Source organism: Gopherus flavomarginatus, chromosome 5 (assembly GCF_025201925.1).
Source record: "Gopherus flavomarginatus isolate rGopFla2 chromosome 5, rGopFla2.mat.asm, whole genome shotgun sequence".
In the NCBI taxonomy this organism is placed as follows: Eukaryota; Metazoa; Chordata; order Testudines; family Testudinidae; genus Gopherus; species Gopherus flavomarginatus.
The window spans coordinates 39,020,624-39,037,052 of NC_066621.1; the positions used below are offsets into that span (position 1 = coordinate 39,020,624).

Here is a 16,429-nt window from a genome sequence, read left to right on the forward strand (position 1 = left end):
TACAAACCGACCATGCTGCGCTAAAGTGGCTTCATAATGCCAAGGGGAACAACAAAAAACTGCTTCGATGAAGTTTAGCTCTCCAAGATTTTGATTTTGAAATTCAACACATTTCAGGAGCTTCTAACAAAGTAGCTGATGCACTCTCTCGTGAAAGTTTCCCAGAATCCACTGGTTGAAATTTGTCCTTGAACTGTAGAAAGTCTTGTAGTTTACATACTTAGTAGTATATGTAAAGGTGCATGTGTTGTATTAATCTGTTTATTCTAAAGTTCTAGGAAGAAATCACCGCCAGTGAGGTTCCCCACTGTCTGCGATTTGGGGGGCGTGTCATAAACTGATAGCTAATGGTTAATGTCTCTTTCACCTGTAAAGGGTTAACAAACAGTGACCTGCAACACCTGACCAGAGGACCAATCAGAAGACAAGATACTTTCAAATCTCGGTGGAGGGAAGTCTTTGTGTGTGTTTTTGGGTTTGGCTTTGTTATCTCTGGACTCTGAGAGCGACCACACGTACCTACAGGCTCTCTAATCTTCTATTCCCGTTTTGTGAGTAAAAAGGTAGAAAGGCGGTATAGTCTTTTTATTTCTTTTCCTTTATTTGCAATTGTGTAGTTTGCTGGAAGTATTTTAAATTGTACTTGCTGGGGGGAGGCTTCTTTTTAGTTTCTATAAGCTGACAGACCCTGTAACTTTTTACCATCTAAATTGCAGAGATAGACCTTTTACTTTTTTTCTTTCTTTTTATTGAAAGTTTTGCTTTTAAGACCTGTCTGATTTTTTCTCCTTGTTGAGGCTCAAGGGAATTGAGTCTGTACTTAACAGGGAGGGAGGGGAGAAGGGGGAATCCCTTTGTTTTAGATTCACGGAACTTGAATCTGAATTGCCTCTGGGGGAAGGTATCATTCCTCTCTGTGTGGTGATTCAAGGAGTTGAATCACGGTGATCTCCTAGTGTACCCAGGGCGGGAAAGAGCTGGGAGGAAGAAAGGAGGGGGAAGGGAAATGGTTTATTCCCCTTTGTTGTGAGACTCAAGGAATTTGGGTCTTGAGGGCCCCAGGGAAGGTTTTGGGGGAGACCAGAGTCTATCAGGTGCTCTACTCTAAGTCCTGATTGGTGGCAGCACTACAGGATCTAAGCTGGTAATTAAGTTTAGGGGAATTCATGCTAGTACCCATATTTTGGATGCTAAGGTTCAGATTTGGGAATTATACTATATCACCATGGTATTTCCTTTTCCCAGGCACGCTGCGGGGCTGCACTGCTGTGTGGAAGAGGTCGGACAGTGACCCAGCTATGCTGCTTAGGGGAAGGGAATGGGGGTCACCGTTGAGCAATGGGGATTACACCAATGCAGGGGGAGGGACATCTCCAAATGACCTGTGTTGTCTGAGGGTGGGGGTGCCGAAGGAGGGAGTAGGGCCTCATTGGGAAGTGGTGCCAGGGGTGCTGCGGAGTGACCAGACTCACTGTTAGAGAGGGAGATCAGGGTCCATAGGGGAGTGTGAGGCCCCCAGTATTAGCCATGAGCCCCGGGATAGGAGGAGGAGCCAGTGGAAGCGTTGCCAACTCTTGTGATGGGACAAGTCTTGTCATAAAGCTCCTGGAGGCAAGAGGCTGGGGGAGCATCGCAATGTCGCCAGGCGCGGGTGGGCAACGGCAGCGAGCCACACAGGCAGGAGACTGGCTTCGAACCCAGGAGACGTTAAAGCCATAATTAATGGGGGGGCGGGGCCGAGAGTGTCTGAGCCTGCAAGCTCGGGAAGGCCCCCGGGGCAGTGCGGAGATGCCGGGACTCCAGGAGCTGGACCTTTACGCAGAGCCCCCGCCCAGCGGTCCCGCCTCCCCCACCCAACGCGGCCGCCACTGCACAGCGCACGGCGGGTCTTCCAGCACCAGCGAGCCGCGGAGCTCAGCCGGATGGAGCGGCGCGAGCCGCTCTGGCCCCGCACTTCCGCTTTCCTGGCCCGCGTTCCCGGAAGCGATGTCGCTGGGTGACAGTTTCCATGGAGATGGAAGATGGCGCCCAGAAGTAAGTGCGGGGCTGGGGGAGGGGGTCCCGGATTCCCTCTCCCCGCCCCAGGAGCCTTCACCGAGTGCGGGACGGCAGCATCCCTGAGGGGGGGCAACTCCGGGGGAGGGGCTGTGCCACGTGACTCCTAAACCTTGCGGGAAAGACACGTGACCTCCCCATTCCCACCTCGGGGAGCGCACGTCCCCCTGCCCCACCTTCTACATGGGATGCCACGTGACCCCGTCCTGGCGGGAAGGGCCCTTGACCTTCCCCTCCACGGGGGGAGGGGCACGTCCCTTCCCCCAATCCATCCCTGGGGGGCACCTGCCTCCCTTCCCCCCCATGGACGGAGCTATGCCCCCCCCCGGTGGTGAGGAGAGGGTGTCCCTGCCCAATCGCCCCCTCCTGCGCCTTCAGGAACTGGCTTAAAAACAAACCGAGCAGATTTTATATCTCAGGAAAGCACCGAGCACCCACCCAGGTCCACTGACCCCGGCTGGCTCAAAGGGTGCTGAAAAGCAGCTCGCCCTCAGAGCCCAGGCCGGGAAACTTCCCTGCAAAGCACAGAGCTACAGCCAGCGGGGGCTGGAATGGAAACGGTCAGGGGTCAGGTTAGCTCTGGCACCGAGATCCATTCTCATCACTAACCTGTTGTGATCTCTGGGTACCTTGAAAACACTTCATACCACAGCGTTCTGTCCTCTCACAGGCTTTAAGATCAGGAGGGACCATTATGATCATCTAGTCCGGGGTGGGCAACCATTTTGGCCCGAGGGCCACATCTGGTAATAGAAATTGTATGGAGGGCCATGAATGCTCACAAAATTGGGTGTTGGGGTGCAGGCTCTAGCTGGGGGTGCGGGCTCTGGGGTAGAGCCAGATATGAGGAGTTCAGGGTGAGGGAGAGGGCTCTGGGTTTGGGGAGGGGGTTGCATTTTGGGAGTACAGGCTCTGGTATGGGGCTGGGGATGAGGAGTTGGGAGCGCAGGAGGGTGCTGTGGGCTGGGACCAAGGGGTTTGGAGGGCAGGAGGGGGACCAAGGCTGGGGCAAGTGGTTGGGGCATGGGAGGGGTCAGGGTTGCAGGCTCCAGGCAGCGCTTACCTCAAGTAACTCCTGGAAGCAGTGACATGTCCTTCCCTCTGGTTCCTACGCGGACGCGCAGCTGGCGGCTTGGCACGCTGACCCATCTGCAGGAGCTGCCCCTGCAACTCCCATTGGCTGTGGTTCCAATGAGAGCTGTGGGGGCAGCGTGCAGAACCCCCCAGCTGCCCCTATGCATAGGAGCCGGAGCAGGGACCTGCCGCTGGTTCCAGGAGCTTTGAGGAGCCATGGCACACGTGGAGCGGAGCAAATCTGCAGCCGGAGCGGGGCAAGCCCCACACCCCGCTCCCTGGCAGAAGCTCAAGTGCTAGATTAAAACATCTGAAGGGGGAGGCTCCAGGCTGTAGTTTGCCCACCTCTGATCTAATCTGACCCCGTCCACATTGCAGGCCACAGAACCTCCCCCACCCACTCCTGAAATAGACCTCTAACCTCTTGAAGTCCTCAAATCATGGTTTAAAGACTTAAAGTCACAGAGAATCCACCATTTACAGACATATTTGTGGGAACTTTATTTCACCCCAGTCAGAACAGAAGACAAGAGCTATGGGTCTCTGGCTTGTTACTTCCAAAACATGTTCTACTGCTAAATGACCAGCCCACACAGCTGAAAGCTTGTCTGCCACATCACTGCTGTTGGAGTCAGTGCTTCTCCTTGGCCTGAAGCACCAAGCAGCTTTCTAGCCAGCTTGGAGAGTGCGAAGCCAGCTCCTGCTGCTGAATTTCACTCCTTGCTGCCTGACACCCTGCTGTAAGGTGGGGCAGGTGGCACACTACTGTGCGGCTGGGCACGTGCAGGAGCTCTTTGATCTTAGTTGGGCCTGCTGCCCTGCCATGTTTTCTCTTTAAATACCAGTTTCCTGTTCTCAAAAATCCTCTTCCTGCCAAGGGTGGCACCAAGCAGAGGGAATAAAACCAAAATATAGTGGAGCAAGCTCCTGCCTGCAGACAGAAGGTGGAGAGGCTTAGAGAACCACACGGCCTGCTTCTAGTGGAGAAGAGCTGACCACGAAACGATGGCTGGAAGCTGAAGCTGGACAAATTCAAATTAGACAGTAGGCCGACGGTCCCAACAGTGAGGGGACAGAGCATGGGGAAAAAACAAACCAGGAGGTGGGGGATTCCCATCACCACTCTGGAAGATGCTTTAGTTAAACAAGTCACTGGATTCATGTCAGGTGTGAGGTCAGCCCCAAGTGGCAGCTCGCCCAGCCTCTGGGGTAACTTGGCAACCTGTGCTCTACAGGAGGTCAGACTCAGTGATCCCTTCTGCCTTAGATACTGTGAAATCACAATAGCACCCAGCAGACCCAGCTGAGATCAGGGCTCCATTATGCTGCACTAATCCATTGCGAGAACCAGCCCCTGCCTCCGTGAAACAAAATAGACAAAAGCTGGGAGAAAGGAAGAATTCATATCCCCATTTTACAGATGGGAAACTCAGGCCCAGAGAGACTCAGGGTCAGATTTTGAGGTGCCTAAAGAGGCAGGTGAGTACCTGTCTACATCTTTAGGTGCCTACATGTCTTTGTAAGTCTGCACTCAGTGGCTTGCCCAGGGTCATGGAAGGAGCCTGTTGCAGAGCTGGAAAAGGATCCAGGCCAGTACCTTAATCACCTATTCTCTCAGTCAGTCCCTTGTGTTCAGCATATCTCAGAGAGCCAGACAATCACTCATCCTACGAGGTCAGGGCTCCCACAAGGCGTTAGGGGTTAATGCAGCTCAGGCCCTTCTGGCTTCCTCTGCCCCCTTTGGGGGGAAGAATGAGGCCGGCAGACCTGCATGGACCTTGCCCATTCATGCTGTTCATCTCGCCATCCCCTAGGCCGCCAGCTCTCCTCTACACCGCTGGAAATCCTGCTCTTCCTCAATGGATGGTATTATGCCACTTACTTCCTCCTGGAGATCTTCATATTCGTCTATAAAGGTGAGTTCCCTCCGCTGTCATTCCAGCCTCCATTTCACCACGGACTACTATGGAACAGCCTTTGGCAGCAGGACTGCCCTCTGTGCTGTGGCATCAAGTGCCACTTGACTGAGGGCAAGGCAGGCAGGACAAGCCCAGAGGCATACCAGCTACCTTATTGCACCCAGGCCCCTCAGGCCTCCCAGATCGTTGCAGGCCTGCATCTGGTGGGAGGAGGAGTAAGAGGAAGTCATTAGCATTTGGTTCTGATACTGTGCAAGGGGTGGGATCCATTAGATGAGCCACTATCTGCACTGCATTTCTGTGGTCCTGCTGGCACCTCTCTGGGGCTCTTCCCCAGACTTGCTGTCGCTGGAGGAAGGCTGAGAACCACTAGCTATTCACAGCCATCTCCCCTTCCTTAGAGGCCTGTCCTGGTGAGGGACTGTGGCACCCCAGAAAGAGGGTTTGGAGGCCTTGTGCACGTCCTGAAATAGGTGACTTGTGTCCACAGGGCTGCTGCTACCATACCCCTCTGCCAACCTGGCCCTGGATCTGGTCATGCTCTTCCTCTACCTCGGCATTGAAGTCACTCGGATATTTTTTGGTGAGTGCCTAAGATCTGGAACAACAGGGTGAGCAGCCCCCAGGGGCAAACAGCTCTCAGAGGGCTGGACTGGTGCCTGATTTCACTGGGCTGCCAAGCAACCAGCACATGACTGAATTTGCTCACTCACCTTGGAGATGGCTCAGTGCCTAGAGCTGAAGAGCTCTTTGCCGGAGCCAGCCGGGTCTCTGGACAAGGGGCCAGATTGGGGCCAGAGGCCTAGAGAGGAAAGGCTCCATGTCCCATTCCTTGCCCTTGGGCTGGATTGGAGCCTGTGCCCTCGAGGGGATAGGCTCCATATCCCAATCCCCTAGCAGTCTGTCCCCCCAGTTGTGCCCCTCCAGGAGGCTGCGTGCATGGATGGCTGAAGGGCAGGGAGCGGTTGCCTTACTAACTCTGCCACGTGGCAGGCTCCAAGGGGAACCTGTGCCAGCGGAAGGTGCCGCTCTCCATCAGTCTGGCCTTGACATTCCCGGCGGCAGTGATGGCGGCCTATTATCTGCTGCTGCAGACCTACGCTCTGCGGCTGGAGGCCATCCTCAATGCCATCCTGCTGCTCTTCTACGCTGTCGAGCTTCTCCTGGGCATCCTCACCCTGGCCTCCTTCTCCAGGTACCCCCCACCCCCTCCCCCTCCGGCCCTGGGAGACTGAGCAGCTGTGGGCAGCGTCCAGAGGGGTAACGTGGGAGGAGCTGGGGCAGACAAACTGGCCAGGAGGGAGACAGGATCCCAGGGCTGATAAAGCACTGGGGTTGGAGGAGACTGGACCATTCATGGGCTAGTGGAAATGAGGGAATAACTAGGTTATGGGCAAAGAGGGAGGCTGTGGTGGAGACAGGATGAGGGAGGGAAAGTGGGGAGAGAAAACGCTGATGATACAGAGAAAGGCTGGGCAGGTGGTTCATGCACCCGCCTGGGGATCATTCCTGACTGCTCCTGCCTCCGTTTCCTCATCTGCACTCCTCTTCTCTGATTGGCTACTACGAGGACAGATTCCCGGGGGTGGGGTGGGGAAGCAGTTAGGGTGACAGGGTTGCCCAGGGATGTGAGGGAAGGTCCCCCCGCAGCCAGAGCCATGTGCAGGGTGGGGTTGGAGAGGCTGCTGAGGGTCTGCTACTGACGGCCAGGCTCTCGCCTGTTTATCTCCCTCTAGGGTGGATTCATACTAAGGCTCCGTCCTGGCTGTTCTGGGCCAGACAAGGCGACGCGTTGCCCCAGCGCCTGGGCCCGAGGCCACACATTCCCTCCCTCCACGGCTGGTCTGATGGCTGCATCTTAGCCCCTCGGAGCAGAGCTAGACCCAGCCACAGCCTCGTTCCACATCAGCCCCTCCTGGGCAGGAAGCCACCACTGGAAGCCCAGCAACTTGGAGAGAGACTTTAACTTGCATCCCACTCCTGGCGCCTCATGAAGTAGCCGTTCCGTTTGCCCAGGCAGCACTCACCCGCTGCAGGCACCACCTTTCCCCACCTGCCTGGCAGTCGAGGGGGAAGAGGGGGAGAGGCTGCTGGGAGCTGTCATGGATTCCATTCCAGCCCCTACAGCCAGGGCTTAGAGTTTGTCCGAGCCCACACACACAAGGCCAGGTGGCCCCTGGCCCAGACCACACCCCCATGGATCATGCCTGCACCTTCTGTGTCCTCCCATTTCAGCAGAGGGGCAGACACCCAGGGTCCCACCCGTAAGTATTAATAAGCTCCTGTCTATCGTATGTGTGACTGATTGGGAGGTGCTTCCACCCGCTCCCCCACATTCAGTGTTATTTGCTGTAGCAGTGACTCATTGCACTTCCCCCCCCTCCTCTGGCATCCTCCGAATCAATACTATTTTCCAATAAATATTTATTTTTCTGCTACTGCTGCTGCCTGGAGCCTTTTCATTAGAGTAGGGCTTCCCCCAGGAGGCAGCAAGGAGGCACCTCCCTCCCGGGCCACTAGGGGGCAGCAACAGCCAGCCTGCTCCCTGCTCCACAGAGCACTGCTCTGGCTGGGAGAAGCCCCATCAATTTGCCTCCCTCCCCCTGGGCCACATCTCCTCCCAACAGCCAGCTCCAGGTGGCAGGCCAGGCCCATGCCAGCCTGCACTGGCTGCTCCAGCCTGGACCCACTCTCCAGGCAGCAGGAGGGATACCGATAGATGGGCAATGACTGGGTGGCAGCAGGAGGGGAGGGGGCCCAGTGACAGGCTGGCAGCGCTTGGACAGCAGAAGAGAAGTTTATTTCAGGAGCTAGAGACCCTCAGTAGCGGAAGGGTGTGGCAGAGGCTGCATTTGAGGCCCCTGCCCACAGGCGGCCCCCCGCCTCCGCCACCAGGTACTTGCTGTTGGGAGCCTTCAGCACAAGGCAGCTGGAGGAGACGAACTGGAGAATGAAGTTGCTGGGGTGGTCTCCACTCGCCATGACCAGCCCATCCTGGTCCAGGCTCCAGTACTTGTTGGCTGTAGGCCAAAGGGAGCAGTTAGGGCCAGGTGACATGGATCATGGCGGAGGGGGCAGCCAGGCTGGGTGACATGGATCATGGTGGAGGGGGCAGCCAGAGTGACAGGGCACACTTGTAACCTGGGGGAGGTGCTGCCACAGGATGTTATGGGTGGGAGCGCTCCAGGAGATGCACACCAGAGCCTTGCTGCAGAGCGAACACGAGCTGGGGCCAGCATGGACTCTGCTCCTAGAAGGATTATGGGAGGGGCAGGTGGTACTTCCCTCTTTCCTCTGAAGTGCTGGCTACTGAACCAGATGGGAAGGGGAGGAGCTGGGGGGCTTCAGCAGCTCATTGACTGTCCCCCCAGTGATGGAAGAGGGCATTTCCAGCCTGGGCAGGGGTACCCTGGGCAACCCCCCTTTCTAAGACATGGCCAAGGGCCCCTCCCCCACCTCCAGTTGGGTTCCCCTAGCACTCCCTTCCCCAGGGATACCCCAGTGCCTGAAAGCCTGCACTCCCACACTCCAGCCCTGGCACAGATCCCCTGCCTCCTCCCCCCATGCCTGGTACTCCCCAGCCCCTGGTATCCCCAACCCCCTAGCATCTCCACGCCCCAGACCCTGGCAGGAACCCTGTGCCACACCGACTCTGAAGTGGCAGAAGCCGTCCTCGCCGAGCGTCAGGGCGCTGGCATCATAGACTGGTCGGTTTCCATCCAGGCGCTGCGTCCCGGGGAACAGCCCCACAAAGCCAGCCTCGCTCTGCAGAATCAGCAGGGGCCGGTTCACCAGCAGCAGCAGGAACTCCTCCTTGCCTGAGGGGACAGATCCCAGCAAGCAGTGTTAGCTCCAGCTGGCCCCACACAGGGCACGGGATGGAGGCTACCGGCCCTGCAGAGGCGCTGTGCAGAGGCAGAAAGGGCCAAAGCTCTTTCAGGTCAGGTCAAGAGGGGCTGCTGCTGAGAACCATCCCTTCGGTATGCGGGGCAGGCCAGGGCCCATTCCCCCGAGGATGGCAGGAATGGGGGTGATGCTCTAGAGCAGGGCCCTGGACCTCCTCTGCCCCACCCCTCCAGGGCAGGGATCGAGCAGAGAGGCCAAAGCTGCTGTGCACCCAAAATCACCATCGCTGCTGGAGAGCGAGCCCTGGAAACGGATGCTCTCCTTGCAGGGCAGGCCTGGCCCCTGTCCCAGGACCTCCTCATTCCAAGGACCCTGGCTGCAACCAAGGGAGGCAGTTAGTGCCAGTGATCTGGGCAGACACACCCTAGCCTCACATCATGTGAGCCCCAGAACAGCCACTGCATGGAAGGGATTTATCGGGGCAGGATGGGAGGCATGGGGCAGTGAGATGAAGGGCCTCTATCGCATTGCCAACCCCCCTTCCCCAATTAGGGGTATCGGCTGCGTCCTGCCCCTACCTGCCGCCTCGGGCACCAGCAGCAGCTGCCCATTCGGCCTGGTGGCCATGTGTCTGCCGTCAGCCATTCGCAGGGTCACCCTCTGCTCCCGGTACTGGAGTGAGAACCAGACCCCCTTGTCCTGGGTGCTGGTGCTCACCACAGAGTCCTTGGGGCCCTGCAAGGAGGCAGCATTAGGGGGTGGGGACGGGTGCTCAGCCCTCACATTCCCCCTCTGGGGGAGACCAGGAGCTGCTCCCGTTCCTAGTGGGGGTCTGGCCACAGGCCTAGTCCTTGGAGCCATGTTCCTCTGCCACCACCTGATGCCCCTAAGAGAAGGGCAAACATGGCTCTGGGGAAGGACTAAGGAGGGCACCAGCTGGGCACAGGGCTGAGCAGAGGAGGGACAGAGGAACTGAGATTCAAAGCTCTCCTGCCCAGGCCCCAAAGCAAGGGGGTTTAACCCCTAACCTGATGGCACCTTCTGAATAGGCCACTCCTGGAATGAGGCACACTCTAGCTAGTGGCTGGGATTGGATAGCAGGGCAGGGGAGAGCCAGGGCCAACCTGCCCTGTGCTGGCAGTTGCCTACATCCCTGTCCCAGTGATGCTTCGCCCCCTGCTGGTGGATTGCCAGAGCTGCATTGCCGCAGGCAGCACGCTGCAGGACAAAGCCAGTGGTTCTGTCGATCTCCCCCATGGGGGGATGTGTGCCAACCCCTGGCTCTGGCCACACTCACTGCAGCGAGGTAGGTGCCGGAGGAGCTGCGAAAGCAGGCCTGTTTGGTGACATCGTTCAGCAGCAGCTGGAAAATCTCTGTGTTGCCGACGGACATGGCGTTGGCATAGATGTCAGCCCCTGCAGGCAGCAAGAGACACATGGTAAAAGGGCAGGCAGTGTGGTGCCAGCCCTGAGAGTCAATGACGCCCTCCCCATGGTCCAGAAGGGCCAGTATGTGTACCACTGCTGCCCTCTGCTGGCTGCAGCTGGACCTACTCCACTTATGGCAACTTCCATCCACCGCAGCAGATGGGGACACGTTGGCCCTCTGAAGAGATCCCAAGGGCTAACTGGCACCCTGTGGCTGCCTGCCCACGTAATGCAGAGCCCCCTTGAAAATGTGAATGGAGGGTAATTAATAATGGGACACCTGCCTGAGGCTGCAGGCAGACAGCCTGAAATAACAGCTAGGAAAGCTGATCCAGCAGCTGATCCAGTAGCTAGATGGACCGTTAAGCATGAAACCTACTGACTGTCAATGCCAAACCCCACTGGCCATGTTCAACATGTGGGAGCAGTCCAGTATACAATGCTTTACACAAAATAAACAGCACAGTACAGATTTCCATATCCCAGTGGGTGCAATATTGCAAACGACTTGCATCTTTGTCAGAGACCACCGGATTTTGCTGCAGAATTCAGATCACGCTGTAGTTTAATACAGATTACAACAATAGGGGCCTGAACCAAGATCAGATCCCATTGCGCTAGGGGCTGTACAGACACAGTGACAGTCCCTGCCGTGCAGATCTGACTGTTTCACTACACAAACACGGGAGAAAGGAAGGAATGTTATATCCATTTTGCACATAGGGAACAGAGGCCTAGAGAGATGCAGTGACTTGAGCTAAGTCCCACAGGGAGCCAGGAAACAAACCCAACTCCAGTCCCAGTCCAGTGCTGCAACCACTAGGCCTTCCATGTGCAGTGTGCCCCAGAGTACATGGGGCCTGGCTGCCAGGTCTGCTCCTGCTGCAGCATGTGCTGCCCACCCAGAGAGCAGCCTGGAGGTGGGGTGGGGCGGGGCTGGAGTGGTAGTAGCAGCCAGGGGCAGCTCCAGGCACCAGCGCATGCCTGGGGTGGCAAGCAGAGGGGGGCGCAGGGGCAGCCTGCCAGTCGCCATGAGGGGAGCAGTCAGGCTGCCTTCGATGGCATGCCTGCGGGAGGTCTGCCGGTCCAGCAGTTTCGGTGTCAATTCGGCGGAGGGTACGCTGAAGGCACGGGACCAGTGGACCTCCCACAGGCATGCCACCGAATCCGCATTACCAGCGGACCTGCCTCAGGCATGCCGCCAAGAGTCCCCGTGCTTGGGGCAGCAAAATACAGAGCCGCCTTGTAGCAGGAGCCAGCAGGCCAAGTGGTGCCATCTGGATGCAGCACCAGATTCCCCACCCTGCCCCGCTCACCTGGCCTGCAGCAGACAAAGCGGCCCCCAGCGAAGGTGCGCAGTGAGACCTGTGCAGCGCTGGGCTCCAGAGCAAAGAGCTCATCGCGCCCCGGCTTGTCCGTCTTGAAGGTCTTGACGGTGCCCTCGCGCCCAGTCAGGTACCTGCCGTCCGCATCCCGCAGGGCCAGCAGGCCTCCCCGGAGCTCCAGGGAGTAGAGCGTCTGAGGGGACAGCTCGGCCTGCAACGAGCCGTCGGCAGCCAGGAGGCTCCCAGCTCCGCTCCGCAGCCCGTACTTCTTCTCTAGAGACAGGGCAGGGAGGCAACGTTAGAGAGAGAGTCACCCTGGCACCATGCTCCAGTGCCGCTGGCCTAACAGCCCTCGGAGCTGTACGGGATCCGAGCCACTGGCAATCCCAGTGATGCTGTGGGCCTGTGGGACATGTGCAATGGACCAGCATGCACCTCACCTCATCTACACCTACATTCCCCATCCCACCCTGGTGCCCTGGCCTCCCACATCCTTCCCCACCCACCCCAGCGCCCAATACCCCACTCCCCTGCTCACATCTTCCCCCTTCCCTCTGATCTGCTCCTACATGGTCCCCTCACGCCCTTACTCTGCAGTACCTCCCCTCAGTTCCCCCCACCCCAGCAGGGCAGGGCACCCCTGAGGCAGGGGGAGGGGCTGCCCACCTTTGAGGTCAAAGTGGAGGGTGATGACAGCCTCGGGCCCCCAGGGCAGATCGCGGTCGCAGCGCATGTGCCCGGTCTGCTGGTCGCAGCGCACGTAGCGCTGCTTGCCAGGGTTCAGCATGTGCCCGTTGGGGTGCTGGGCCAGCTGCAGGCTCCACTTCTCGCCCTCGCTCACGGTCTGGGCAAAGCAGGTGACGTTGTCCTCAGCCCCGCCCAGGTAGCGCTGGGAGAGCTCGCACTGCAGGGACACCTGCCGGGAGGGGCAGCCCGTCAGTGCCAGGGCGGGGTGGGTACAGATGGGTCTCCTCTGTGGGCAAAGCACATACCCAAGCAAGGAGGGGCCGGTGCCAGCATGGCTTGGGGGACATGCTGGCTCCTCCAGTGCAGACCCCAGCACAGCACTCAAGGGCCCCGGTGTGTGTGTGGGAGCCTTGGGGGGAGCCACAGGAAGACCTGGATGTGTTGGTACATGGAGGAGAAAAGCCAGCACTCTCACATGAGCCACGCTCAGGAGCCAGAGGGGCCAGGCTGGCTTGAAGAGGGCCAGGAGAGGGGTACGTAGACCTCTCCCACCTGGGCTGCAGTGCAGGAAGGGAGCCCCAGTGGCACCCACGTCCTTACCTTCTGTGGGACCAAGGACCTGCAGGATCCCCCATTTCCTTGGTAAAGTGGAGGTGGGAAATCCTCAGGGCCTGTATGTCTGAGGAGAGGATGTCTGAGCCTTAGAGCACAGCAGCGCCCCCAGCTGGGTCCCTCTGCCCATGCTGACATGTGAGCTTTGACGGCTCATCTTCTGCCTGCTCTTCAGCTCAACCCATGGGCAGGACCCGCTTGACCCCAAGACCCCTGAGCCATCATGCCCCTGGCTCAGCTTCAGCCCACATCCAAAGTGACTCAGTCAGTCCCAGCTCAGGGGCTCCACTCGCCCATCATGCCGGTCCCGTGGCTTGTTTGGAGGCTCCCAACCAAGGCATCTGAGACATAGGCTCCTGCCCCGCAGCGCCACCAGGTTGAGATGCCTACAACTTATCTGCCTCAGACCCCTCAGCAGCTGGCCCATGGGAAGGCTTTTGGTCACTACCAGCTCCAGTCAGACTCCAGTCACTGGCCTGGAGGCAAAAAGTGCCTCCCCCTCCCTGGAGCTTACAGTGGGACCAGTGCCCTATAAGCAGGCCCCGAGCCAACTGGCCCTCAGGGAGCACCCAGTCACCTCCAGCCAGGGACTTGCGCTGTAGTGGCACAGCAACTGTGCCCATAGAAAGGGGGATTTCTTGGGGGATGTGTGGCCCCCTGGTGGCTGCAGGGTAGAGGATCTGAGCAGGCACAGGACTAACTTCCTTCCTCACAGATGGTGGGCACAGAGATGAGCTCACCCATCCTCTGTTGTAGAGATCCACTAATGGTGGGTTGAGGCCATGGTCATTCTCCAATATAGCACAGTGCCCCTAAGGCCTTGGCCAGAGCAAAGAGGTTGCTCAGTGGGAGAGCTAATTCTGAGTTGACATGGCACCCGAGCTCATCTGCACTCCCCCGTGCCCTGGCTTAGTGCAAGGACTCCCACTGATCTGCGGGGAGCCCCTTGGCTTTGATGATGTTTGCCAGTTGAGCCCCAGCCCGCTCTGCTCCTCCCCCAGCTATCAGGTCCTCCTAGGTGGGACGCTGGGGGATTGTCCATAGGAAGGGCAGGGGGCTGTAGGCTCTATTGTCAGATGGACTGATATGGCAGCAGTAAGTGGGTGCTAGGGCAGGTGGAGGCTCACACCTTGCCCTCAGGTCCTGCCGCAGCAGGAGGGGGACTCAGGCTCAGTGGAGCTGTTGCCTGGGGTGTGGGGCAATGGGGAGCTCTGGGGGGGTGGAGTTTGCACACCTTGCCATCTGGGTACTGCTGCAGCCAGAAGAGGGCACCCGGGCCCGGGGTCTCCTGGTCACAGGTGACTTTACCGTTGGGATCGGCCGCCAGGAAGCGCTGCAGGGAGCTGAGCAGATGAAGCCTCTGCCCACTCTCCTCAGCCTGCCCGGCCGCCCCAGCTCCCTCTGAGGGCACGAAGAGCAGCATCCAGACCTGGCGGAGCCGCAGCCCCAAGCCCGTGGCCACCACCTGGAAGCGGAAGGGCTCAGCGCTCAAGTACCGGTTGGCAGCATTGATAAGGCCACAGGCCAGTGAGGGAGGTACAGTAGAGTTAGCCATGGGACTCTGATCACTCCCACTCGTCCCACCTGGGCTGCTATATGGCACCGGTACTGCTCAGACACACCCACAACAATGGGCACCAGGCAACTGGGCAGTCACTGCATAGGCCCCACCCCCAGCACTAGCCCCACCCACTCCACAGCTCCACCTCCACACATCTAGCTCCATTCACACCCTGGCTCCACCCCCACCTTATAAGCCTCAGTCAGGCACTCATGGCTTCAACTACAACATGTACACATCACTAATGGAGCAGCATCCACAGTGGAGGGGCCATAGCTGTGCTCCATCCCTACAATCTAGGGGGATGTTTAACTTGCTGGTAAGAGCTTTGCCCCCAGCCCTCTCAGGGACCCCAGCCCAACCCCCACCCTGGGTTTGGAGCAGAACCCCTCCCCCAGGCCCTCCAGCTGCAGCCTTTGACTCCAACCCCAAGCGCTGCTAGGCCAAGCTGGTGGCAGGTAAGGACACCCTGCCCCAGGCCCCTGGGGGAGGGAACAGGAGACAGTGAAGCCATTGAGAACAAGAGTGCACATGCCACCCCAGGGCGAGCGTGTCAGCCAGCTCCCCTCTTCCTACACGCTCCAGAGCATCTCTGTGACAGCCCTAATTATTGGGGGGATGGAAGTTGGGGAGCCAATAGATGACACCAGAGCCATGGCATCTCATGGTCCCACGGAAGTGCTGGAAGAGGACAAGATTGAGCCTTGCAAGACTTCACAAGGGAGGACCTCAGAGTACCAGCCGCAGCTGCCCATCCTCCTGCGATCCCCAGAATGACCAGTCAGTTCAGGCTGCCCCAGCCACTCTGGCCTGGTCTTGCAGGCAGGACTTCACACTCACCAGGTGAAAGGCAGCAGACTGAGCAGCGCGAGTACAAGACAGCTGACCTCTGGCCACAGGCTAAAGCTCAGTGCTACCACACCCGGTCTGAAGGGCGCAGGGCTAGTGGATGCAGTCTGATCGCCACTGGCACTTCAGCCATACCTGGGAAAGAGAGGTCTGAAAAGGCAGCGGCTTACAAGACTGGCACCATGCAGGGCTGCTTTCTTGATCGCTGCCTGAAGGATGCCTCAGAGAGCCAGGCAGGCTGTTTCTCTGCAGGAGCCACCAGCTAGCCCTCATCATCCCTGGTAGGACCCATTTCACATGTGACCTGAATGTTCCTCAGCTTCCCAAGACCTCAGTGATTGGTCCAAACTCCAAGAAGGTATTGTACCCTGGGGCCCAGCACATAACATTCCAGGGGCAATCACACTGGGGCCAGATGGAGCAGCCCTGCATCTGTCTTGTTACATGTGCTCCGATCTAGTAGCTCAGAGGGGCTCTGGCTTTTTCTCAGCAGGGTGGCAGAGGATTCACATTCAGTTTCTACCCATCGCTCTGGGGGGCTCTCACTGGACTTCATATGTAGCTGGTCAACGTAGGTGCAAAAATCACAGCTAGGCAGGGCAACTGATTCCTATCATAGCAAATACTTCCCTCCTTGCCTCTTCCTCCCCCAAATCCTGCTGAGGGCCACAGCTTCTTCAGCATGGGGAAGGGGACCGCCCCCAACAATAGTCATTGAGTCAGAGTTCAAGGCCAGAAGGGGCTACCAGATCATCCAGCCTGACCTGTATGCTCCAGGCCATCACCACCAGCCTAACTGGATGTGCTCCATTCTTTCCTTCCCCCTAGCTTGGGTTCTCCCTCCCTCCTCACACATACAGGCACCACAACATGGTGCTTAACTAACCAAGAACCAGTTCATAACTGACACCAAGTCCCAACCCCTTGTGCAGGGCTGCCAGAAGCCTGCATTTGCCAAGTGTCTTCCTTTTACAAGGAACCACCCCAGAAATTCAACTTGGGAAGGGGCCAATCCGGTCCCACTTAGTCCATCAGTATTGGTACCAACAGGACATCATCTAGGAATCTGTCCC

At 58.1% G+C, this 16,429-nt stretch overlaps 3 protein-coding genes across 4 annotated transcripts in view; 2 read left to right on the top strand and 1 right to left on the bottom strand.

The window, feature by feature from the left end:
- PPP1R32 (protein phosphatase 1 regulatory subunit 32) overlaps window positions 1-16,429 on the top strand; it is a 346,274-nt gene that overhangs the window by 277,947 nt on the left and 51,898 nt on the right. The window lies entirely within an intron of this gene.
- Window positions 1,969-7,486, top strand: TMEM216 (transmembrane protein 216). 2 transcript variants are annotated; one of them, XM_050956496.1, is made up of 5 exons: window positions 1,969-2,034; window positions 4,944-5,045; window positions 5,539-5,631; window positions 6,042-6,243; window positions 6,785-7,486. In XM_050956496.1, the coding sequence occupies exons 1-5, from the start codon at window positions 2,022-2,024 to the stop codon at window positions 6,798-6,800; spliced, it is 426 nt and encodes a 141-aa protein (XP_050812453.1). In that variant the 5' UTR covers window positions 1,969-2,021; the 3' UTR covers window positions 6,801-7,486. The 2 variants fall into 2 exon arrangements, with proteins under 2 accessions (XP_050812453.1, XP_050812452.1); XM_050956495.1 differs by lacking the exon at window positions 6,042-6,243.
- On the bottom strand, window positions 7,827-14,830 carry LOC127052653 (fascin-like). Its single transcript, XM_050956539.1, has 7 exons — window positions 14,181-14,830; window positions 12,314-12,563; window positions 11,639-11,920; window positions 10,192-10,310; window positions 9,473-9,629; window positions 8,696-8,866; window positions 7,827-8,068 (listed from the first exon to the last, which is right to left on the bottom strand). The coding sequence occupies exons 1-7, from the start codon at window positions 14,499-14,501 to the stop codon at window positions 7,869-7,871; spliced, it is 1,500 nt and encodes a 499-aa protein (XP_050812496.1). The 5' UTR covers window positions 14,502-14,830; the 3' UTR covers window positions 7,827-7,868.